The following is a 23132-nucleotide window of genomic DNA, read 5'->3' as shown; positions in this document are numbered from 1 at the left end:
TAATGGGATTGTTAGTGTACAATCTAAGTTGATGGGTCTGGTGGGAGATGTGCAGTGGATGGACACAGTGTGACCTGCAGGAACCCAGGAGGAGGGACAGGAAATCTGCCCAGGGTGGGGGTGGGGGAGTTGAGCAGACACCCCCTGCACTTGCAGAACCCTGTGGGAGATGCATACATCTTCCAGAAGCATTCATGGAATGTCCAGGACTCCAAACCCCAATCTAAAGATGAGGGAGGATGTGGAGGGGACTAATCCCAGAGCTGCATTCCAGGATGGGGGGGTGTGTGTGTGTGAGAGGAGAGGGTTGGGCCAGGGGGAGGGCAGGAAAGGGAGGATGATCGCTATATAATGGAGCGCAAGAGTAAGACAGCTAAGGGTCTGGGTGCAATGGCAGAAGGCCCCAGAGCTCATCGACCACCTCCTTATAGTGGGGGTGGGGGCTTTGAACCCCGAGACCCACTGGACTGCTGGGCCTGTGCAGTGCTGGTCACAGCCCAGAACTTGCTCGTGGCCACCTTCAACCTCCTGCTGCTGGGTGTGGTGCTAGGAACGGTTCTGCTGCCTTCTGTGCTCATGCTGGCTTTTGGCTTCCTCTGCCACTCGAAGGTAATTACAAACTGGCTGTCCCGGTAGCCTCTTTCCATTCTTCCTCTAGATTTTGTTCTCTTTGTTGGGGGTGGGGGTGGGGGGATGGGACAGGGGCAGCTTCCAACCCGTGGGGAAGAAGCATTTGGCATCCCAGAAGGGCAAGTGCCTGGCTGTGGAGCAGGGTTCCCATTGATGAACTCTATCCCCAACCTTTGAAACCTAGTTATCTGCTCTTAATGCCAACCTCCCACCCCCCATCCCTCTTCATCTTGAGGCCCTGCTATCTGGATCCCACACCTCACTCCACTTTTCCTCCTTTCTAGTTCCTGCGCTCCCAGGCACCCCCCTGTACCACCTACTTTCAGGACCCAGGATTCACAGTGCTGCTGGTAGTAGGTTTTCTGCTCCTGGTACCTCTGCTGATCCTCGCTTTAGCTGGTTACCGCCGCCTTTACTGCCGTCTCCGCCTAGCTGACTGCCTGGTACCCTACAGTCGGGCCATCTACCAGGATGCCCCACAAGCCTCCCAATCTCTACCCACAGCCACTGGCAAAGTCTGGGTCTGAAAGGCCCCTCCCTTCCCCTACTCAAGATAGTTTTTCTACTGCCCCATCCCAACTCCCAACTTCAACTTCTGGACTGGAAACTAGGGATTAATTCTAGAAATGAAGAAGACTCAAAGGGAAACAATGTTTGGTCTCAATGGAAAACATCCACAATATCTGGACAAAACATGAAAAATCCCCGTTTCTGGACAGCTTCCTTCCCTTCCCACCATGTGTACAGTTCAACTGTACCCCATGACCCATGGTGGGCTAGATGCTCCTCTTCTACTCCATTTTGGAATATTTGGACTAACTGTCCCAAATGTTAACACTAAATGTAAGTTACTTCATGGGGGCAGGAGAGCCAGCTGAAAATTATGAGGGACTGTGTGATTTGTGAATAAAGGTTAAGGAATCCGTCTCACACCCAGGTCTTTCTTTGTGGTCATCACTTTCTTTCCTGGGGGACTAGAAAATAGGTTAATGCTAGCTTCAAGCAGAAGCCAACTGTTCTCTGAAAGCTTTGTGGACAAGTAACCACTGTTTGGTATTTGCTGAGGCTAGGGGTAATCAAGGTCCACTAAATTTTTCCTTCCTCCTTATCAGGGTTTTCTTGGCCAGATCAACCAGGTCAGTCCCTGGGGCTTAACCTTCCCCATTCACTACTGGCTCTGTAGATGGAAACTCCACCTCTGGTGCTCAGCCCTGGCTCCCCTTGGGATCCAGGTGTCCCAGCCAAGAGTGTCACATCTGTTCTCTGACCCCAGTCAGGAAGAACTTGTCTTGCCAGGTCAGGGCTAGAAACAATGAAACATTCAGGACAGGATGGAGGGTCCCAACACCCTCCCCCTGAGGTCTTGGGGTACGTGTATGGGTACACATGGGAAAGTGGAACAGATAGCAACCATAGAAGGCAGGTTGTGTTCCTGAACTTTATTCTAGGCAAACTAACTTCCACCAATCAGGTTTTTTGGCAACCATACTGCCTGGAATTTCCCTTGAAGAATCCTGTCTTACATCCTTCCCCAGCACCCCACCCTTTTCCTGCTGAGACAACCTGGAGTCAACGAGTGAAGAGACCAACTTCATTTAGGGGTCCTGTAACTGAAAAGCATTCATTCCTCTTTTCTCAAGAGGCTTGGTGTTCTCCTAGGTTCTCAAACCCAAAATAAAGTCAAAGTTGTTAACTCCACCGTTTTACAGCAGAAGAAACTTAAAGCCCAGAAGTCACAGCTTGTCCATAGTTCCACAGTAAATTAGTGGCCAAGGCAGGTCTATGTAAGAGTACTTTTACCATTCTTCCCAGACATTTCCTCTTGGGGGACAAGGGGAGGGAGTTGGGAAAGGGCTCATCTTATTGCTGTTTTCAGTGGACAGTATATTTTTTTGTAATTAGCATCTGTCTCTGGGTCCTTCAAAACTAGACGTTTTTTCTTCTCCATGGCCCAAAATCAGGGTCAGAGGGTGGCTGGCCTCCCCCAGGCACCCTCCCCACCCAAGCAGCACAAGGTCAACAGATCACAGGCTTTAATCACAAGATGAATGAGGGAAGATGAATGCAAAACAGATAATCACAGCTTCCCATTCTGCCTGCCCTGGTTGCTGCTGAGGATTAGGAGTCACAGGTAAGGTGGGCAGGTCAGGCTCTCCCTTTGGACTTCAACAGAAACGATGTGGTGCCCGGGAACCATGGCCAGGCCCAGAACACGGGGCTCCCCAGCTGAGAAGGAATCTGAAAGAGAAAGTAGGGGGAATAAGGGGAATATCATGGATTTGAGGATGGTCTAGGGGGGATGCTGGTAATCAGTAGACCACTACAGACTTAGTATAACCTTACACATCACCTATCTTCTTTTGTAATAGTTAAAACCTACCCCATATTAACAGTCACAGCCAACATTTCTCCAAACACTCCCCCCCCCCCCAATTATCTCCGTTTCTGGAGATAGGAAAACTGAGGTTTAAAAAAGTGACGTTCTTTCCTTAAGTCAGCCTACGGGTGACACAAGGATAGAACTCAGATCTTGGAATTTAGGGCGCTGCCCCCTCCACCCAGGTTGCATCAGCTCTTCTAGAAAGGAAATGCCTGGGGTTCGAGCAAGAAGACGGGAAGGGAGAGAGGGTTGGAATAAGTCCCGAGATATATCAGGGACACATTTATGGACTGCCGGGGGAAACCCAGGAGCGGGGGCACGGGCACGCGATCTGACCCGTGGGTTTGAGGAACTCCTGCGCGGAGCCCAGGATGACATTGCAGTCGCGATCAGTGCACAGGAAGCAGCCCACTAGGGTGCGCCCGTCTGTCATGCGAATGCGCATGTTCTTGTTGAGCAGGCCCTCCAAGCGCCTGCGTGCACGAGCCGCTGCCGCCGAGTCTTCGCGCTCCCCGTCAGAATCCTGTAGCCCAGGGGAAGGGAGGACATGGCGTTCAGCTAGCCGGAGGATCCAGCGGGACTACATCTCCCAGGGGTCCTCTCAGCCCAAGAGCATTGGAATGAGGAAAAGTTGCCCCAAGGACTGCCGGGAGATTGTAGTTCTTGCCCTCTCCTCCCTACGCCTGTCCTCCCGTCACTTTGCCCCCTCTCCCGATTCCAGTTGCCCCGCTGCTGACCCCCGCGCTGGAGCTGCTCTGGCGTCGGCTGCAGCAGCCGTTTTCCTCCCGCAGCAGTACGGTCGCCCCGGCTCCTGCCATCGGATTCTGGCAGCGTCTCTTCCTCTAGGTCCCCTCCTCGCCTTCTCCAGAAGCACTTAATAGGCGCAGTCTGAAATCTCGCGGGAACTAAAGCAAACGGAGGAAAGGAGGAGGGGGGAGAAGGGCGTGTCTTTAAGGAGTCTCAGGTTTCACTCCCTTTTCTTTCTCGCGATATCGTCCATACCAATAGCTCCAGTGCTCCCGTCTCCTTGACAACTTCCTTTTTCTCTAGAGTTCCACCTACCTTCCCGTAGTGGTAGCTGCCGGGTTAAGTCAGAGCCTATCGCGAGAAAAACACTAATTTTAAACTGTCTGTCAACCCATCTTAAGACGCTGAAGAACTCTCACCTCCTGTTGCTCTACTTAATGAGATTGGTACATAGTTCCAAGATTTACCATCCACTGCGCTTGTGCTGTGGGGAATAGAGTCCATTTGTCTGTCCCACTCACTTCGTGTTCCCTGCTTTCTCTCCTCATCAATCAGCAGCGCCATCTGTTGGATTAGGGAGCTGGGCTACGATTCCCATGAAGATTGCGGCCATAATGAACTACATCCCATTCCTCCCACCCTTCCCGGGAAGGCAAAGGTCTTTCTTTACCCCGGCTTGCCACTCCCGTGGACGGTAGCCAGAAAAGGACAATGGTTCCCATGTCAGCAGAAAACCGCGTCCCCCCTCCCCCGTGGAGGGAGAGGAGAAAAAGAGGAGCGCTGAGGTGCGGGGAGGTGGATAGTGGGAGCGCCGCGAGCCTGAAGTTTTCCAACCCTGAGAAGGGGGTGGGCACAAGAGTGAGGAGCAATGTTTGAGATGGAGGGAGATGAAATCTTAGAAAAGCCGACCCGGGGGCTCGTGGAAGGCCCGAATATGCGATATTTTCGGCGACGCTACTTCAGTAAGGCTGAAGTGGCCAGGCACAACACCGTCGACGACCTGTGGGTTACCTACCTGGGTGCTGTGTACAACCTCACCCCGCTGGCCCAGAAGCACAAAGGTGGAAGTTCGCCCCTCTGGGGTGGGGAGGGAAGATTGCGGAGGTGGGGGGAAGGAGTAGAGAAGGGATCCTACATTGGGCTATTATCCATCCCCCACCTCCGCAGGGAGCATCCTGATGAAACCCATATTGGAGGCGGCGGGACAGGACATTAGCCACTGGTTTGACCCCACGACCCAAGATGTGAGTGCCAAAGGAATGGGACCCCCTGGCTATGGAGGGTGTATCATAGAGGCGTAGAGCTTCCCAAACACGAGGTTAGCGGGGTACTGATCAGTGCCTTTTCTTCCTGAAGATCCGCACGCACATCGACCCACTGACTGGCTGCTTGAAGTATTACACTCCCAAGGGGCGCTTTGTGCACATCCCTCCGCAGCTGCCCCGCTCCGACTGGGCCAATGACTTTGGCTTGCCGTGGTGGAGGGACACAGATTATCAAGTTGGCCTGCTCTCGCCCAAGACCCGGTTTATTCGAATTATCAACACACTCACAACCCAGGAGCACACGCTGGAGGTGAGAAGCAGGGGGAGCCCCACAGGAGAGAGACCTCTCCCCCTAAAACAGGGATGAGAATCGAAATCTCTAACCAGATTCCCCTGGGCTGGCAGATTGACAGCTTTACCCCTGGACCTCTGGGTTACACTTTTTCTTCTGAGGTTTGGGAATTTGGGATCAGGGTACCTTTTCCCCAAATCTTCCTAAAATTCTCCCAACATAAGGTAATTGGGATTGAACTCTTTGGGACCATTTTCAAGTAATAGAATGTTGAGGACTTTTGCATGCTAGAAGCTGTAGTCTTGTGCTACAGAACTACCAGATGATAATCTTTTAGGACCCTCTAATTCTTGGAATAGAGAATGATGCATTCGGAGTTTTATAGTTTACCAGTTTAGTTATTTGGTAGAGAAGTTGTAATGGTGAAGATAAGACTTGTAGGCTTCTATGTTCTAGAATGTGTCTTTTGGAACTGTAAAAATTAAATTAGTCTCTAGTAATAGAAATATTATATTTGAGAGGTTTATTAAGGATTATTAAAAATCAAGGAATAAAGAAGATACAAAGTAATAACTTGCATGCCCATGGCTGATTAGCCAAATTCAGAATACCTGCACTTAGCTTATTTACTACATCTTGCAATGGAAGAGAAGAGCATTCAAGAGCATAGAAGAGGGCAAGGTAGGTGTTACTGCCAGTTTAAATACTAATTGTGATCTCGCCCAGGTGGAGACTCAGGTGAGATTATAGGGAATTCTGGGAAATACCAAGGACTTCTGGGGATTGAAGTCTAGGGTTCAAATCTCCACCTTACTCTTTTGCTCTTTGCTTAAGCTGTAGGGTTGTATTCGTGAGATCCTTTTAGAACTCTGGTCCCTTATCTAGGTGGGGACGCTGGAGACCATGTGGGAAATCCTACACCGATATCTCCCCTACAACGTCCATGCTGCCAGCTACACTTGGAAATTTAATGGTGTCAACCTCAACATGGACAAGACCCTGGAGGAGAATGGGATTAAGGATGAGGACTTCGAGTTTGAACGACTTAACATGGACCCAGAGTTGTACATACCTGCTGTGTTACTGTACTTCAATGATGACCTCACTGAACTATAAGGAGATACACTTATAATATGTAGTCTAGAGAGAGAACAGGGTGTATGGCTCAGTTTCTGTGCCCAAGAGTAAAGGGGAAATCTAGGTCTTTATCTCATCTTTAACTCTCAGCCCCTGATTTCCACCAAGGCTCCATATCCCTCAAAAACTCAAGAACCCTTAATTCCCATTTTATATGGCACACTGAGAATATTAGGGTTTTTTTTTTAGTCAAGACAACACAAACTAAGATTAACTATACTGAAGCAATTTCATTAATAAGGTGAGAGTACAGGAAGTTCTGGAGTCTTCTTTTCACCTGTGAAGAGGTACTACAGCAAGCATGGAAAGATAGGTACTTGTCAAAGAATTTTGTCCTTAAAGTGAAGCATGGAGGCAAGAGAGAAAGCAAAGACCTTGGGAGAACTAGGATACAATAAAAATTTAATCATCTGTGCCAATAACTGGCCAACCTCTTGGATAGTAGTGGGAAAACAAATCACCATTGGGTTAGAGTTCTTGAAGCACTTTAAAACTGGAATTCAACAAACGTTTCTTAAGCACCTACTTTTTGTAAGTTTCTATGCTAGGTATTGGGACACAGGAGCAAAAATGAAACATCTTGGTTTTAAGCAGCTTATAGTCTATCTAGTGAGTGTCAGAAAAACCACTTGTCTTGATATCACCCAGAGAGATTGGGCTTGTGTTGAGGTAAGCTAAGTTTCATGCAGAAGCACTTATCTATTCCAATCATTTTACTTCTTCATCAAATATTGTATTCCCTAAATCTCATACACTAAGACTGGGCTTGTGGGAAAGTCTTGGATGCATTCTGGGGGGCTTACCTGTTTTACACTGGAAACTGTTAAGTGGTAGATTGTAGTTAACCACTTGTCTTATTTAGAATCAGTTAGGAAAGAAACTAGAGAAGTAATTCAGAAGCCAATAAAAAGGGGAAGATTTTAGCTAAGCAGTAGATGTAGAAAAGAAACACCCAGAAATCACTGAAGACCCCCTGCATGCAACTTTCCACTTTCTTTTCATTTAGACTTTCTCCCAAGGATAGGGAGAAGTATTTTCCTTATTTTGGAGAAGGGCTGAATGAATGTCAGAGATTTCATCATTAATGGAGAAGTTTGAGAGAAGGGCCAAGAGAATGGAGAACATGCTATTGGGAGGGGGAAGTACTGGAGAATGTATCTAAGAATGGGTCAGGGCTGGGAGGTTGGTGTCTTCTCTCCATATAGGAGATCCCATCTGCATGAGACAGGCTGGAGTTGGTTGGTACAAAAACAGGAAGAGAGCCAGTTCAGTTCCTGTCAGATAGATCTGGATGGGAGTTTTCTGTTAAACATTTTTTGAGGGGGAAGGGAGCAGAAAGCAAATAAAGCTGTCTTTATTGTCCTCCACAATCTCTGATATTCAGCAGTATTATAGAATTTATTCTCAGGTCAGCAGAAGCACTAGACATCATCGCATCATACATAGGTATCTCTTACATGGGTTAACACCCCAGAAAGCTGGAAAAAATCCGAGTAAAATTTTTTGGCCCTTCCTATCAGAACTTTTTTTTTTTACAGTAACATATACATGTATGAGTTACTAAACTTTTTTAAGATATTGTTACCTTTCTAGCTTTTGTGTGTCATCTGCTCACTTTTGTGTTTTTTTTCCCCACAAACTTAACTTTTTACTTATTTTTTTTTTAATTAAACCCTTACCTTACGTCTTACAGTCAATACTGTGTATTGGTGCTAAGGCAGAAGAGTGGTAAGGGCTAGGCAATGGGGATCTAGTGACTTTCCCAGGATCACACAGCTAGGAAGAGCTTGAGCTCACATTTGAACCCAGGACCTCCCATTTCTGGGCCTGGCTCTCAGTTCCCTGAGCCACCCAGCTGACCCCTTTACTTCTTTTTTTAAAAGCCTTTACCTTCCATCTTAGAAACAATACTGTGTATTGGTCCCAAGACAGAATAGCAGTAAGGGCTAGGGAATCAAGGTGTGACTTGCCCAGAGTCACACAGTTAGGAAGTGTCTGAGGCACATTTGAACTCAGGACCTCCCATCTTTAGGACTGGCTCTGAATCCAGTGAGCTATCCCACTGCCCTGGACTTTACTTAAACTTTAAAAAGCAAATTGTGTATATTTATGGAATTAAAAGATAACATATGCTGAGATTATACAATGCTATATATGTTTTATGCATTTCTGAGTTTTCAAATTTTCCTGTATTGTCTGTGGCCTCTGTGTGTCATCTATGGCTTCTGCAAAACTCCCCCAACATTACTATTTAATTTCTTATGCTGACTTGCAATATCTCAAAGCCTCAGTGGAGAAAGCTGAGATGTGGAAGGGATGCCTGTACTATATATTCTTCTGTACATGCTTTATGTATATCTGCTCTTCTTGGTTAAACTGTAGACACCTCCAGGATAAAAACTGGATTGTTTACCACATTGTATCCCACCTACTCCATACCACCTAACAATTCTGAACACACAATAAGGATATTATGGGCTGGCCATGACAAGTCTGTCCCCTTTTAGTTTAGGTCCTATATTTGAACCAAATGAAATATTTGTGAAATCCATCTAGAACTTAACAGAAGGAAGTTTACTTGGCCATGGTGGGTAAAAGGACATTTCAAGCAGCAAAGAGATGTTGATATAGCATTGATTCAGTTGAACACAAACTTTCCCGTATCAGTGTTCATCCTTCTAGCCTTTGGTCAGATAACTGAAGGAGAAGCTTCAGACTCGAGAGCCCTGGCTATTGTATACCTAAATGTCTAGAAAGCTTGTCTTGGTGGTGGTGTTCATTTGTTTTAAGTCATGTCTGACTTTATAACCAGGGTTTTCCATGCAAGGACACTGATTTGCCATTTCTTTCTACAACTCATTTTACAGATGAGGAAATAGACAAATGGTTAATTGACTTGCCCAGGGCTACACAGTGTCTGAGATCATATTTAATTCAGGAAGATGAATCTTCCTGACTTCAGGCCCAAGTGCTGCCTTGCTGCCCCTAAACCTTAATACCTTGAGCCAACCAAATCTAAAGGATAGTACTTTTTTAAATGAAACACTAGCCTAATTTGCCTGGAAGGTGGGGGCCTTAGAATATTGCTCCCACCACAGTGTTCAATAAATACTTTCTAATGAATGAATCTTTTAATAAATAGGGAATTGGAGAAATGGAGGAAAGGCTGGGGAATAGACATGCATGGATCCTCTTTTCCATTTGCCTTTCTATTCTTCTACTTATATTTCTTTACCAGTGTCACCACCACCCTCCCCACCCCCGGCCCCCCAACAAAAAAGCAAACCACAGTTGAATCTCCTATACAGTGAACTTTTAGGGCAAACTTACATGTCATTGCCTATCTGTGGCCACTAGGTGGAGGACTCTGGGACTAGAGGAAGGAGAAATAGAATAACTCCCAAGAACTCAAAAGTGTAACTTTTATAGGTGGGATACTTTAAAAGGGAGAGGGAAACAAACCTCAGAGAAGGAATGTGTGCGAGTTGGGGATTTAGAGAAGGAGGAGTTTGTATATAAGATCAGAGAAATTGGAAGACTGAGTCCAGAATACTAAAGCTTATGGGAGAAAGCTTACAGATGGGCAAACTGAGGCCAAGAGAAATTACATGATTTCCCAAAGTCACAGAGTCATATCTAGTATTTAAAACCTAGGTTTTCTGACTCCAAATTAAATACTACATCATGTTGCCTTCAGATAAGCATTTTTCATCCACTTAGTTTTTCTTATATGGATTGTTAGGCTAATCTTTTCTGAATAATCAGATCTCATTAATAAGGTTCTGCAATATGCTTTATGCAATCAGCATAATAATCTTCAAAAATAACTTTACCCCATCTATAGAGAATCCAATTTCTATTTGAATCTAGTTTAGGATATTGCCTATGACATTTGTGAATAACTTTTGTGGATAAACATCTTGTTTATACCTTGTTTGACCATAATCAAAAGGATTATTTCTGTGATTACATTCATCTAAGAATCTTGTAGGCCTATAGTATTTGGCTCCTGGACTGTTGCTTAGAGATTACTGCCATATGAGATGCCAGACTCCAAAAATGACTGATAAGTAAGATACTCTCCCAGAGTTCACCAGTTTAGTGACATGTTTTTGAACTGGCCTTTCTGGGACTAGTGGGACAGAAAAGTGGCTATTTCATCCTTTGCATTTGAGGTACAATAAACTGGATCAAAAGGTACATGATCACTGGACCATTGATCACCTGCCCTCCTGGCTCTAAGACTTTAATGAGCTACTGTTGTAGGGCAGTAGTAATCAGAATTCCTTGAAGCATATGCCATAATTTATATGTAGCAAGTTATGAAGATGGCCCCTCCAATGTAAAAAAGTTAGGCAGATACCCACCATGTGTAACAAGTTTGATATGTCAACCATCCTAAACTTTTGGATAATCCAGGTGGGTTATATTTTTATATTTTCTTTTATATTATGTTTTTCATATTTTCTTATTAATGAAATTTCAGTGTATCTCTCAACTGAGCTCAGAGGCCCCACCATTTCATTACATATTATTTTAAAACTTGAGAAACCTCTTTTTTCCCCATAGGTCTTCCTGTTAGACTCTCCTAATTTCAGTCCATTTAGGAAAGGAATACACAGAGATCTCCCATATGCAGGCAAAGTGGCTAGTGTAGTGCTTATTTCTGTTGTTTGCCGCCCCCATCATATTATCATGTTACCCCTTTAATTATAAACAAAACTTGGAAGTTACCTGCACCCTTGTATGTTTAATATCTAAGATAATATAGTTGGGAAGCTTTATCTTGAGAGATGTGAGATATTACCTGTGGTTTGATTAGCCAGGACACTTTGGGTAGACTGGAGTTTAGCCACAAAAACAAGGATATGTAACAATAGTTAGCATTGATGGAAAGATCAAGCAAGGGTTTCATTGAGGATGGGAGAGGTGTGAATGTTAATACTCAGCATGGAAGAAGTAAAAGGGAGAAATTTAAGATGCAAGGCAGTAGGGATGACAGAGAGGGGCAAATTTCTGGAGGAATAAGAATGGGATGGGATGATAAAATAGAAATGGGTGATCTGTGTGACACTATTACTTGTTGCTGCAGTGACTGATGTACTCTGACTTATGACTAGAGAGAGCTGCTGCTGATATGGGGACACACCTGATGGTACTTAGTTACAGTGGAGGTAGAGGTACTACAGAGATAGAGATATGGAGCCACAGGGGAAACTGCTAAAGGAGAATGCTCTGGGGTCTGCCTACTGATCCCTACTGATGGCTGATGGATCGATCTATTTCCTAACCTCCTTCCTCTTCCTCCCTCACTCCCTCCATTAACCACCCACTTCTGGAAGCCTTTTGGCTTCCTCTCCCTCCCCCCCCCCAAGTGGACTATAAAATATTCTAGTTTTCTTTCTCAGGTAAGGGGTTTATTGGGATAACAACAGGATGGGAAACTGAGGGAAGAGGGATGAGGGTTTCCCTAAAGTATAAGGAGAATTTAGGAGGGTTATGGAAATAATCAGTCTTGTCACAAACTGTGACAGAGAGACAGAGAGATGGATAGAGGACAACTGTTTAAAATCTTCTTTCTTTTTCACAAAGCCACCAAGAAAAGTCTCTCCTTCAGCTTGGCTTTCCTCCAACTCTTGGTCAGTCGAATCTCAGAGAGAGCAGAGGTTTCCCCTTGATCAAAAAGCCCAAAGCCAAGCCAGCCCTACGAGGGTCCTTCACCCATGGACAGAAGCTAACCGGGATCCATTCTCAGCTTCTTCCCCTTCAGTCAGGCTCAACTGCCAACTCCTGGGAACATTCCATTTGGAACCTTCTTGATTGACAGGCAGGTCAGGTCCCCAGCTTGTTTCTTGCATCTTGGCTTGTCTGAAAAACCTCTCTCTCTTCAAGTCTCTACCACAATGACTTGCCAAGAAGGGATACATCTTCACATGAAACAGGAGTAAAAGAGGAGATAATGGCAAAAGGCATCAGAGTGATATGAGATGAAGAAGATAGAAGAGGGACCGCTTTGTGAATGGTCTTGATTTTTTCAGTAAAATATGAAGCAAGGTTCTCAGGTGAGACAGTGGGGTTAGGGGAAGCAGGGGGGGGGTGTTAAGAAAGGGGTGTTTGAAGAGCCACTATGGTAAGTGGGATTATAATTTCAAACATGTATATGGATGGTTTAGCAGCAGTGAAGGCCCAGTTGAGATTAACATGATAATGGGACAAGAGACTCAAGAGGGCAGTGTGGAGTTGAACAGATTCACCAAGAGAAATATTGGGAAAGGAGTGTGGCTAGTGTTGGGATGACAGCCTAAGAGAGAACTGAGGCACTACAGGATTGTGGGTTACAGTATCAATGAAAATCAGGGTTTGGTATAAGAAAGCGGAGGGCAATGTGGAAAGCTTGCACTTAGAATCAACAAGCATCAATGGCGATGGGAGGGAGGAGGTAAGAGGGGAGGGAAAGAATGCAAATCATGTAACCATGGGAAAATTTCTAAATTAATTAAATAAAAATTTTTTTAAAGAAACATGTGGTGATGAGGAGCGTATGGAGACACAGAAAAAATGGAACAATGAGGCCACTCAGATTATCAAGGTGGTCCAAAATTGGCCCCTATCATTCACAACAACACAGGAATTGTGGGTTGTGTGGAATGAAAAAATCAGATGGATTATCTGTAGCCTCAACAGTCTACAACGAAGTAGCTCACTAGATTCAACAGAAGGAGGAAAATACCAAACCCTTCATTCCCTGTCACTATCACTGAAAAACTGAAGTGAAATGAAACTTTGTGTATGCTGGAATCAGTGCCAGTCTATGCCCACCATGTTAGCCATTCTAACCAACAAGAAAGCCTAAAATGCCTATTATTAGTCTTTTCAAGTAGGCAGGACCTTCATGGTAACTGTGGATGTAGCCAATCATTTTTACATTTTAGTGGGCTGAATGGAATAATTCTAAATATAGCTTTGCCAGGGCCATTGCTAGATGCAGCATTGCTTTGGCTATGGGGGCAGGAATGCAATGCTTCTAAGGGTAAGGGATTATCTCATTTTATCCCATAAGGAAGTATGGACTGATACGCTTGCCTTGCCTTGCAGAACTGTGCTGCCCAAGAGTGGTAAATGGATTATATTAGCCCTTTACCAAATACGAGGTTTTCATTTTGTCCTCAATGTTATCAACACCATCTTGTGGCATGGCATTGGCATGCCTGCTTGGTATACCTCAGCTTCCACTACCGTGATTTGTGTCAAATAACCATATATTTTTTTCCTGTGCTCTACCTCCCTTTCCTCAGATTAAGGGACCTACTTCACCTTGTTTTGGCAAGAAAGCACCTGATACTGTAGCATCAGGCCTCAATGAATACCTGAATTAATTTCTAAAATATTTCCTGTCATTGATAAATGAATTGACTTCCTTTCTGAGGTGGTCTGTCCTTAATCATTGCCATGTTACTAAAGGAGATGGCTCTCCAATGAAGAGAAAGGAAAGAAAGGGGAGAGATTTATTGTTCACTGCAATCCCAAAATTATCTAAGCAAAATGGTTTTTGCCCTAAGCCTGGTTTCATTGGATGCTTAGACCCAACACTGAAAGTATTAGATGTAGATATCTTACCTTTAAGAGGAAAAGGTAGAATGTTTTCCATAACCCTATATTTGCCTTTTCCTAGTGGTTTCAGAAGATCATCTCCTGACAGCCATGGGAAAACCTGGCAATGGAGAGACAATGGAACTTGACAATACAGAAAAAAGTACCGAAATTGGAAAAGTGGTAGATATTGCCCAACTATTGTCAACCCATGGGTAAAAATCAAAGGATAGGTAGAAAGACCTTCATAAGACCTGGAAATGATTACATTCTGTAAGAAGTACTGACAAAGGTCCCAAAAAACATGGAATCTGGGTATAAAGAGGTGAAGGAATCTTATCTTGGGCTGAGCTGTAAGCTCTTATTTTCTGGTATCATTTTGCTGATATCTTAGAGACCCTCTTCTGGTTTTGGTAGTCAAGGCTTATGTTTCTGGCTGCTTGGTGTCATCTTCAATTAACCTCTGGATCCATGACCTCCTGACCTATTTATCATCCAGGTAACACAACTATTGTTCTGACTGGGGTGGGGGAGGGGATTTTTTTTTTAACTTTCCCTTTACATTTTTTTATTTTTCATCTTATTATTATCATCAAGATTTACCATTGTATCCTTTCCCTTACTCCTTCAAGATAGCCATCTCTTAGAAGAAAAAGGAAAAGAACTCAGCAAAACTAATGAGCATTCTAAAATTTCTGAAATATTTAGCATTCCACATCCATGGTCTTATACTTCTACAAAAAAGTAGAAGGAAGGTCTCTTTGGGTTTTTTTTTAAACCCCCACCTTCCATCTTGGAGTCAATACTGTGTTGTATTGGCTCCAAAGCAGAAGAGTGGTAAGGGCTAGGCAATGGGGGTTAAGTGACTTGCCCAGGGTCACACAGCTGGGAAGTGTCTGAGGCCAAATTTGAACCTAGGACCTCCCATCTTTAGGCCTGGCTCTTAATCCACTGAGTTACCTAGCTGCCCCCTAGGTCTCTTCTCTGTGTTAAGCTTGGTTATAATACTTTTGTCACATTAAATTTTTGCTTTTTTCTTTCCATTTACATTATTGTAGTCATTTTGTAAATTATGTATTGTTTATATTGTTTTCTTCAATTTGCTTAGTGTCAGTTCACATGAATCTACCCATAATTCCTTATAGTTCTCATATTTATTTTTTATAGTACAAAATTCCATTTCCCCCCCTTAAATCCATTCCTTTTGTCTTAGAATCTATATTATATACATATATATACATATATATAGAATCTATATATATATACAATCTATATTGGTTCCAAGTGTAAAGATTAGAATTTAGGGGAGACGGGGAGACTGAGGCAGGTAGAAATTAGTTTCTCTCTGCAAGGAGTATTATATTTTTTTAGAGGTTTATTGAAGATTAAGGATTAAAAAAAATACAGGATAAGAGACACGTGTCCAGGCCATAGAGAGGCCTAGACACAACCTCACCTACATTATGAAAAAAAGCCACGCCTGCCCCAAAACGTTAGTCCAAGAGCAAGAGCCCCTCAAAAGCCTTTGAATCAGCTTAAATACCTTCTCGATCTCCGCCCAGGTGAGATTACAAGGCATTCTGGGGAAGTGGAGCAAAGGCTCGTGGGGATTGTAGTCCTGTATTCGAGTCTATTTTTTACACAAGGCAAGGAGTGATAAAGGTTTGGCAGTTGGGGTTAACTGACTTGCCCATGGTCACAAGGCTAGTCAGTACCTGAATGAAGATTTGAACCCAAGACCTCCCATCTCTAGGCCTGGCACTCTGTCCACTGAGCCACCTAGTTGCCCCCATTAATTACATTCATTTCCCACAATTTGTCTAGGCATCTATTTTGTTTCCAATGCTTTGCTGCTACATTATAAATATTTTGGTGTATATGGGGTCATTTCTTTTCTTTACTGATCTCCTAGAGATATATAGCTGGCAGGGAAGTTTCTGAGGCAAAGAGCATGGACAATTTAGTCATTCTTTTTGCATGACTAAAGTGCTTTCTAGAATGGCTGGATCAAGTCACAGTTCTCCCAACCATGCATTAGTGTACCTGTCTTACCACACAATTCCTCCAACATTGTCATCTTGAGTCTGAGGTGAAACATCAAGACTATTTTGATAGCCATTTTTATTACTAGTGATTTAAGAGCAAAGGTTCCTAATTTTTTTTTGTCGTGGAATACCCTTTGGCAGTCTTATGAAGCCTATGGACCCTTCTCAGCATAATGTTTTTAATTTATAAAGTACACTAGGAGTATAAAGGAAGCCAATTATATTGAAATTATTATCAAAATAATTCTTAAAAAAATAAGTTCATGGACCTGAGGTTAAGAACCCTTAATTACAACATTTCATGTGGTCATTAATAGTTTGCAACTGAGACTTCAAGTTAAAATAATGACCTAAAGAAACCCTGATGTCCCCAAAACACTCCAACAAAACTCTACAAATATACCAAAAGGAACAAGGAATAAGAAAATCAAAGGAAAATACCTACATACAAGAAAAGTGAAAGCTATAGTACCCTGGCAGCCTGTGCCAGGAAGTAAAGCCATAGCATTAGATAAAGTAAAACTAGCACCTAGGAAGTAAAGAGTCCAGGCATTCCATGGAAGAACCACTGCACTGATGATATTGGAGACCTACAACCAGAATAATTGACAATACCCAAGAGTGGGCCTGTTGGAAACACAGAAAAGGATGGAGCTAATTTCCAGGTCAAGAGTATACAAGGGGAAAGGGACAGAAAAGGAACTGAAGCTAACACCCAAGTTGAGGCACAAGCTAGGAATTCTTACAGAGGATGGAATTTAATCTTAGCCAACACCATTCTATCTAGAATAGCATAAGTAGTAGCATTCAGACTACAAAGAGGATAGGACAAAGTAGGTCCTACACCCCATTTCAAGAGTATAGGATGAAAAAGTCTTCAAAAACAGGCTAGGGGCAGCGGGGTGCCTCAGTGGATTGAAAGCTAGGCCTACAGATGGGAGGTCCTAGGTTTAAATATGACCTCAGACACTTCCCAGCTGTGTGACCCTGGGCAAGTCACTTAACCCCCACTGCCTAGCCCTTACCACTCTTCTGCCTTGGAATCAATACCGAAGGTAAGAATTTTAGGGGGGAAAAAAACTGAGGCCAAAGATAAACATAAAGAAAACACCAAACAATAAAAGAATGGTTTGGCCACAAGAACTTCAAGAGCCCCTGGGAGAAATAAAACAAGAAATAAAAAATGAAATGAGTTCTACATGTACAAAAAAAAAAAGAACAGAATAGAACCCAACAGCAAGTGAGAAGCCACATAGAAGTAGAGGGTACCCTGGGGGGAAAAAAGGAAGAAATTAGAACTGAAACAACTCAAAAATTGGAACAAAGTCAAAAGACTGAAAAAAGTGAATAAAATCTAAGATACCTATTATAAAATCAACTGGTCTGAGATATAGGATAACTGGAGATAATTTAAGAATTATTGGACTCAGGGGCATCTGGGTAGTTCCGTGGATTGAGAACCAAGCCTAGAGATAGGAGGTCCTAGGTTCAATCTGGCCTCAAACACTTCCTGGCTGTGTGACCCTGAGCAAGTCACTTAACTGCCACTGCCTAGCCCTTCCCACTCTTCTGTCTTAGAACCAATTGATTCTAAGGCAGAAGGTAAGGGTTTAAATGGTTTTTTTCCCCTGAAAACCAAGAACAAAGGGAAAACCTGGGCATTGTGAAAGAGAATTATTTACTCTATTGTCTATCATGAGTTAACACTAACTTAAATACCTCACTAGACTGTGAAGAGAGGATTAACTCTCCTTTATTAACACAAGCTTGAACTAGGTAGAGGAGCTCAAAAACCACTTAGTGAATTCACACCCTACTTAGTGCTAGGTGAGAAGCCAGAAAGATACTTGGAGAGCTCCACCCTTTTTTTAAACTCACTCAGTCAGAAAATTGTGAATTCTTTTAAGAGTTCACACCCTCAGAAACTGTTCAGTCAGGAAACTGTGAGCCTTTTTGATGAGAAATTGACCTCTAGAAGGTGAGAAGTCAATCCCACAGACACTGCCTGCCCCCTGGGCAGTGCTAGACAATTTGGAAACTGTGATTGGCCCCTGTGAAGAGGGGAAGAGACAAGAAGTCACCATAAAAGCAAGCCCAAACTCCCTCAGAGCAGATGGTTTTTGAGAAGGTAATCCAAAGAGATTGTCTTCTGAAGATACTCTTCTAACTGGGGAGAGTCTTTGAAGGAGCTTTGCTGGAGACTATGGATTGGATTGTGGGCTTGGAGCTCAGCTTCAATTTAGACTCTGACTTCTTTGGGTGAGTAAAAGGCTGACTAGTTTCCTAAGAGACTAGCTTCCATCTTGGAAAAGTCATGTGGTTACTTACCATAAGCCTTCCTGGTTGAGATAGGATGGATAACTTCTCTATCCCCCTCACATTTTCCTTCTTAATTGTTTCCTCTCTATTTATAAATAAATTGTAAATAAATTTCTGACTCGAAATATAATATTGGCAACCACATAATTTCATAAAATTATTGTCCAACCATTAATTTTCACCTTTATAGCATCACATATATAGAAATCATAAAAGAAAACTGCCCAGACCAATTGGAAACATGGGGCAAAGTAAAACTAGAAACAATACACCTCCTTCAAAAAATTCCAAATCAAGAATGCCCAGAAATGTCATAGCCAAAAGCCAGAGTTTTGAAGTCAAAGGAACAATGAGGCAAGCAGCTAGAAAAAGTCTAAGTACCAAGAAACCAATCAAGATTACACAAGATTTGGTAGCTACTACTGAAAAGAAGAAAAAAAATCTTGCAATAAAATATTCTCAAAACTGATTATATTACAAGCTAAAAAAATTAACTTGTTAAAAAGAAAAATAGAGGGTTTACAAGCATTCTGAATTAAAAGATCAGAGCTGTATAGACTCTATCAAACACAGGAGACAAGAGAAACCTGGAAAGGTCAATTATATTTGAACAATGATATGGGACTAAATGATGATAGAGAGTTTACATTCAAAGGATGGAAGGAAATCCTTTCATTAAATACCTACTATGTGCTAGGCACAGGGCTAAATGCTTTGTAAATAGTACTTCTAATAGGAGAGAGAAGAAACAAGTGTTCCATAAGAATCCCACTAGCTTTTAGGATTATAGTGTAAATAAAGAAAACAAAAATGTGACCTAGGGGTACCATGATTTCAGATTGTTTTCAAGAGAAGAAAGGAAAGGGATGGTAAAAGGGATAATTGAAATTAAATGAGGATTAAGGGGGAGAAACTTGATATTTTCCTAATTAGGTTTCTTGAGTAGTATAAAATCATGGAAGAAGGGTAGAGGGTAAATAAAGAGAACATCTCATGAACTCACTCAGGAAAAGGTTGAACAAATGCAAATATGTTAGAAAAAACAGATTAAATTCAGTCTGTAAGTCAGTCAACAAGATTTATTAAGTACCTACTATGTGCCAGGCACTGTACAAAGTCCCAGGAATACAAATAAAGGGCAAAAGACAATCCTTGTTCATAAGGAGCTCAGGCAACATAACAAACAACTATGTACAAATAAGATATATATAGGTTATGGGCATCTAGGAAGCACCAGGCCTGGATATGGGAGGACCTGGGTGTAAATCTGGTCTCAGACACTTCTTAACTGTATGACCCTGGGCAAGTCACTGAACCCCAATTAGATGCTAGGACAGAAGGTAAGGGTTTTATACACACACACACACACACACACACACTCACACAAAACCCACACATACAGGTTAAATTTAAATTATTAACATAGGGAGGGCACTGGCATTAAGAAAGATCAGGAAAGGCTTTTTGTAGAAGGTGGGATTTTAGCTGGGACTTTGAAAATAAGCAAGCCAGAATGCAGAGAATTCCAGGCATGGGAATAAAAATGTATAGAGTTGGAGAGAGAAGGGAGATATTTAAGAGGTAAAGCAGATCTGGAAAAGAAATAGTTAAATATAAATGGACATAAATTTCAGCAGGGAGATTATAAATGGAGACCAAAAGGAGAGAAAGTATATAAATCAGTGATCAGGAAATGGTTTCAGAGAAGGGAGGAGGAGGTAGAGAAATACTAACTGATCACTTCAAATTTCTAGAATTCTAATGTTGAGCATATTACTTTTCTTTCACCACTTTCTTCTTCACTATTAAGAGGAGTAGAAGACAAAGACTGGGAAAATGTAAGTGGAAATTGTGAATTTTAAAAAGTCTCCATCTTCGTATAGCACCCAAAAATTGTGCACACCCACACTACACAGGCATGTGCTAGTCAATGACAAATCAGAAATAACTAACTGCCCACCTGGGCTGTCCTAAGCCAAGCTAGAGCCAACCATTGGCACTTGTGAGACACAGGAAGTGAGGTAGGGAACAGCCTCTGAAATTCGCTCACTTCCTGTGGAGAGAGCAAGAGGTGAGTTCGTGTTAGAAGCTTGGACAGGGAGGACGCCTGCAGACAGCTTTCCTTCAGATCAGTCACTTGAGTTAAGGACTGATTCTTTCCACCTTGGCCTTGGGCCTAAAACTCCCTCTGCCTTGGTCAGAGGTTGAGTAGCCCTTTTCCCTCTTCCCTTTTCTCCTCTCTCCTTCTCTCCCTCTCCTTTTCCTACTCCCATTGTGATTAAACCTCCATAAACTCCATTCTGACTTGAGTGTTTCATTTTAGGAATTTCATAAGTAAATTCCTTGGTGGCCATTGTTCAATTTACAACAATCTTAAAAAGGTGAAATTTTCACCATTACAAAATGACAGAAAAATATAATTATCAATTACAGCTGTGAATGTAAATAAATTGAAATTACCCATAGAATGGACAAATGTAGCAGAAATACTGTTTACTAAAAACACATCTGAAACAAAGAAATTCACAAAGAATGTCCAAACTGAAAAAAGCAAGGATGGCAATTAAAATATCAGATAAGACAGCAGTAAAAAATAGACATGATCAAAAGAGTCAAGCAAGGAAATTGCACATTTATGTACAAAATGCCACAGCATCTAGATAATTCTAGGAAATTTTAATTATGAGGATAAAGGAGGTAAAACTATAGGAGTTGGAGAATCCAATGTATTCCTTTCAGACCTAAACAAATATTAATGAAAAAGAAAAAAAATAAAGGATATCAATAGGGCTTTATTAAAGTTAAATGTAGATTTTTGGTGACTACTAAATGGGAAACTAAAGAAGTTTACATTGTGGGGTTTTCCTTAATGGACTTCCCTGACCAGCAGGGTCCCACAAGGGAAGGGGCTCACCTTAGTGATGGGACCCGAGGAGAGGTAGGAACTGAGAACCAGGGTGGAAATGAAAGACACGGACAAGTCAGTGTTTGAATAGGGCAGGCAATCCCTATGATACTCCCTTTGATAGGAAAGTATGAGTACAAAGGAACACGAGGTGGAGGAGGAGATTAAGATAGGGAATGCAGGCCAAGATGGTTACAGCCTCGAGGAAGGAGAAGGTCAAGAGGAGAGAGAGACCTAGTCATTGAGGAGCCGAGTGGAGCTCCATGAAAGGGGAGAAAAAGCCAAGAGGAAGTTCATGGGTTTGCCTCTGAATTTAATCCTGTCCTGCTTGGGCGGTACTCCCAAGCACTTAGTAACCACATCACAAAGTATAGACAATTAAGATTGGGTGGCAAGGTAGAGGGAACACCTTTGGGCGGGTAGATTGCAAACTGCTTTCCCAGGGACTTGAGTCCTAGCATGTTAATGAGTTTGTCTTAGCCAAGGGCCACATGGCCAGTTCAAGGTTACATTCACAAGCCTCATTGGTATAACCTTATGCTTGGAGACACAGTCGCCATACAGTCATTTATATTTCATAGATGTGAATATGCTTGGGATGCTACATACATTTATTAAGATGTATACAGCATCTTTTCAAAAATTCTGTGCTAAGGCATAAAAACCTTATAAACAAATGCAGAAAAATTAAACAAATCCTTTAATGAACATAATAAAAATTATAAAGTGTCAAGGCACTATCAAAAAAGAATTTACATCAAACATAGAGAATAAATAATTTAATGATAAAATTCTGGCAGATCAAAGAAAAAAACAAAAGAACAATAGATAATTTTATTAAAAAAAAAACAATGTCACAACACACCAAAACTTTTGGGATAATGCCAAAGCAGTCCTTAGGAGAAAATTTGTATCTTTAAACACTAACATTAAATTTTAAAATTTAATTTAATTAATTTTAAAAAGATAAATGAATTGGACATGCAACTGAAAAAAATTAGAAGAGCAACAATTTTTAAAAAACTAAACACAAAACCAAAACCTTCAAAACTAGATAAATAAATTGATTGAGATCGATAAAATCATAATTGATAAATACAATTGGGAATATTTGTTATTGTTTTTATTTTGAAAAGCTTAAAAATAGATCTGGCCTCAGATATTTCCCAGTTGGGTGATGCGGGACAAGTTGCTTAACCTCTACAGCCTAGTTCTTACCACTCTTCTGTATTGGAACCAATACCCAGTATTGATTCCAAAACAGAATGTAAGGGTTTTAAAAAACTTATTTTAGCTTAAAAAATGAGCAAATCATTAGATAATTCTATTTTAAAGGAATAGAAAGGCTAAATTGCCAAAAATCAAAAGTGAAAAAGAATTTATAAAAAGATGATGAGGTAACAAGAGGAAGTTATTTGAAATTTCTACCCAGTTGTTTGCTAACAAAACTGAAACTATAGGATATTCACAACCACTGATTGGTTAGAGCGACTCTTCAAATGCACATTGCACCTCACCATCCAAAACTCACCCAGACAGTTTGCGCATTTTACGTGAGTCATCTTAGAGATCCATCTTATTTGCAAACATTCCAGTCCTGCCTGGAAGACAAGCTGTCTGCCAAGGGACCATTCACTGGAAGCTCAACCGAGAAATGGAACCAGTTTAGAGACGCAGTGAAGGAAACATCAAAGGCAGTCCTAGGCCCCAAACAATACAACCACCAGGACTGGTTCAATGAGAACAACAATGCTATTGAAGACCTATTGAGCAAAAAGAACAAAGCCTTTATGGAGTGGCAAAATAACCCAAACTCTGCTCC

The 23132-nt window shown here is 42.2% G+C and overlaps 3 protein-coding genes across 7 annotated transcripts in view; 2 read left to right on the top strand and 1 right to left on the bottom strand.

Moving 5' to 3' along the window:
* The first annotated feature begins 147 nt into the window (after positions 1 to 147).
* TMEM88 (transmembrane protein 88) lies at positions 148 to 1562 on the top strand. The gene is made up of 2 exons (XM_016429577.2): positions 148 to 609; positions 915 to 1562. Exons 1-2 carry the CDS (start codon positions 352 to 354, stop codon positions 1155 to 1157), a joined length of 501 nt encoding a protein of 166 aa, XP_016285063.2. The 5' UTR covers positions 148 to 351; the 3' UTR covers positions 1158 to 1562.
* Positions 1563 to 2054: 492 nt separating this feature from the next.
* NAA38 (N-alpha-acetyltransferase 38, NatC auxiliary subunit) overlaps positions 2055 to 23132 on the bottom strand; it is a 36789-nt gene continuing 15711 nt past the window's right edge. Inside the window, exons 1-4 of one of the 5 annotated variants that reach the window (XM_016430825.2) lie at positions 4279 to 4416; positions 4013 to 4108; positions 3748 to 3915; positions 2055 to 2868 (exon numbers count right to left, since the gene is read on the bottom strand). In XM_016430825.2, the coding sequence (XP_016286311.1) occupies positions 2756 to 2868; positions 3748 to 3915; positions 4013 to 4108; positions 4279 to 4321 (420 nt within the window). In that variant the 5' untranslated portion in view covers positions 4322 to 4416 and the 3' untranslated portion in view covers positions 2055 to 2755. Of the gene's footprint in view, positions 3534 to 3747; positions 3916 to 4012; positions 4109 to 4224; positions 4417 to 14068; positions 14163 to 23132 lie in introns of those variants that run through there. The other 4 variants (XM_016430824.2, XM_007483166.3, XM_056817581.1 and 1 more) reach the window with 4 other exon arrangements.
* LOC100015078 (cytochrome b5 domain-containing protein 1) lies at positions 4626 to 12342 on the top strand. The gene is made up of 4 exons (XM_001369220.4): positions 4626 to 4818; positions 4925 to 5001; positions 5114 to 5332; positions 6200 to 12342. The coding sequence occupies exons 1-4, from the start codon at positions 4626 to 4628 to the stop codon at positions 6428 to 6430; spliced, it is 720 nt and encodes a 239-aa protein (XP_001369257.1). The 3' UTR covers positions 6431 to 12342.

This window comes from Monodelphis domestica, chromosome 2 (genome assembly GCF_027887165.1).
Source record: "Monodelphis domestica isolate mMonDom1 chromosome 2, mMonDom1.pri, whole genome shotgun sequence".
NCBI classification, from domain to species: Eukaryota; Metazoa; Chordata; class Mammalia; order Didelphimorphia; family Didelphidae; genus Monodelphis; species Monodelphis domestica.
This window is presented reverse-complemented; position numbering and strand designations above follow the sequence as displayed.

What these genes read in the sequence shown, in the direction of transcription:
- TMEM88 (XM_016429577.2), top strand. Translation starts at nt 352, where the DNA reads ATGGAGCGCAAGAGTAAGACAGCTAAGGGTCTGGGTGCAATGGCAGAA. An exon ending in GCTTCCTCTGCCACTCGAAG is followed by an intron (nt 610 to 914) that starts GTAATTACAAAC and finishes CCTCCTTTCTAG; the next exon opens with TTCCTGCGCTCCCAGGCACC.
- LOC100015078 (XM_001369220.4), top strand. Translation starts at nt 4,626, where the DNA reads ATGTTTGAGATGGAGGGAGATGAAATCTTAGAAAAGCCGACCCGGGGG. An exon ending in GCTGGCCCAGAAGCACAAAG is followed by an intron (nt 4,819 to 4,924) that starts GTGGAAGTTCGC and finishes CCACCTCCGCAG; the next exon opens with GGAGCATCCTGATGAAACCC. An exon ending in TTGACCCCACGACCCAAGAT is followed by an intron (nt 5,002 to 5,113) that starts GTGAGTGCCAAA and finishes TTCTTCCTGAAG; the next exon opens with ATCCGCACGCACATCGACCC.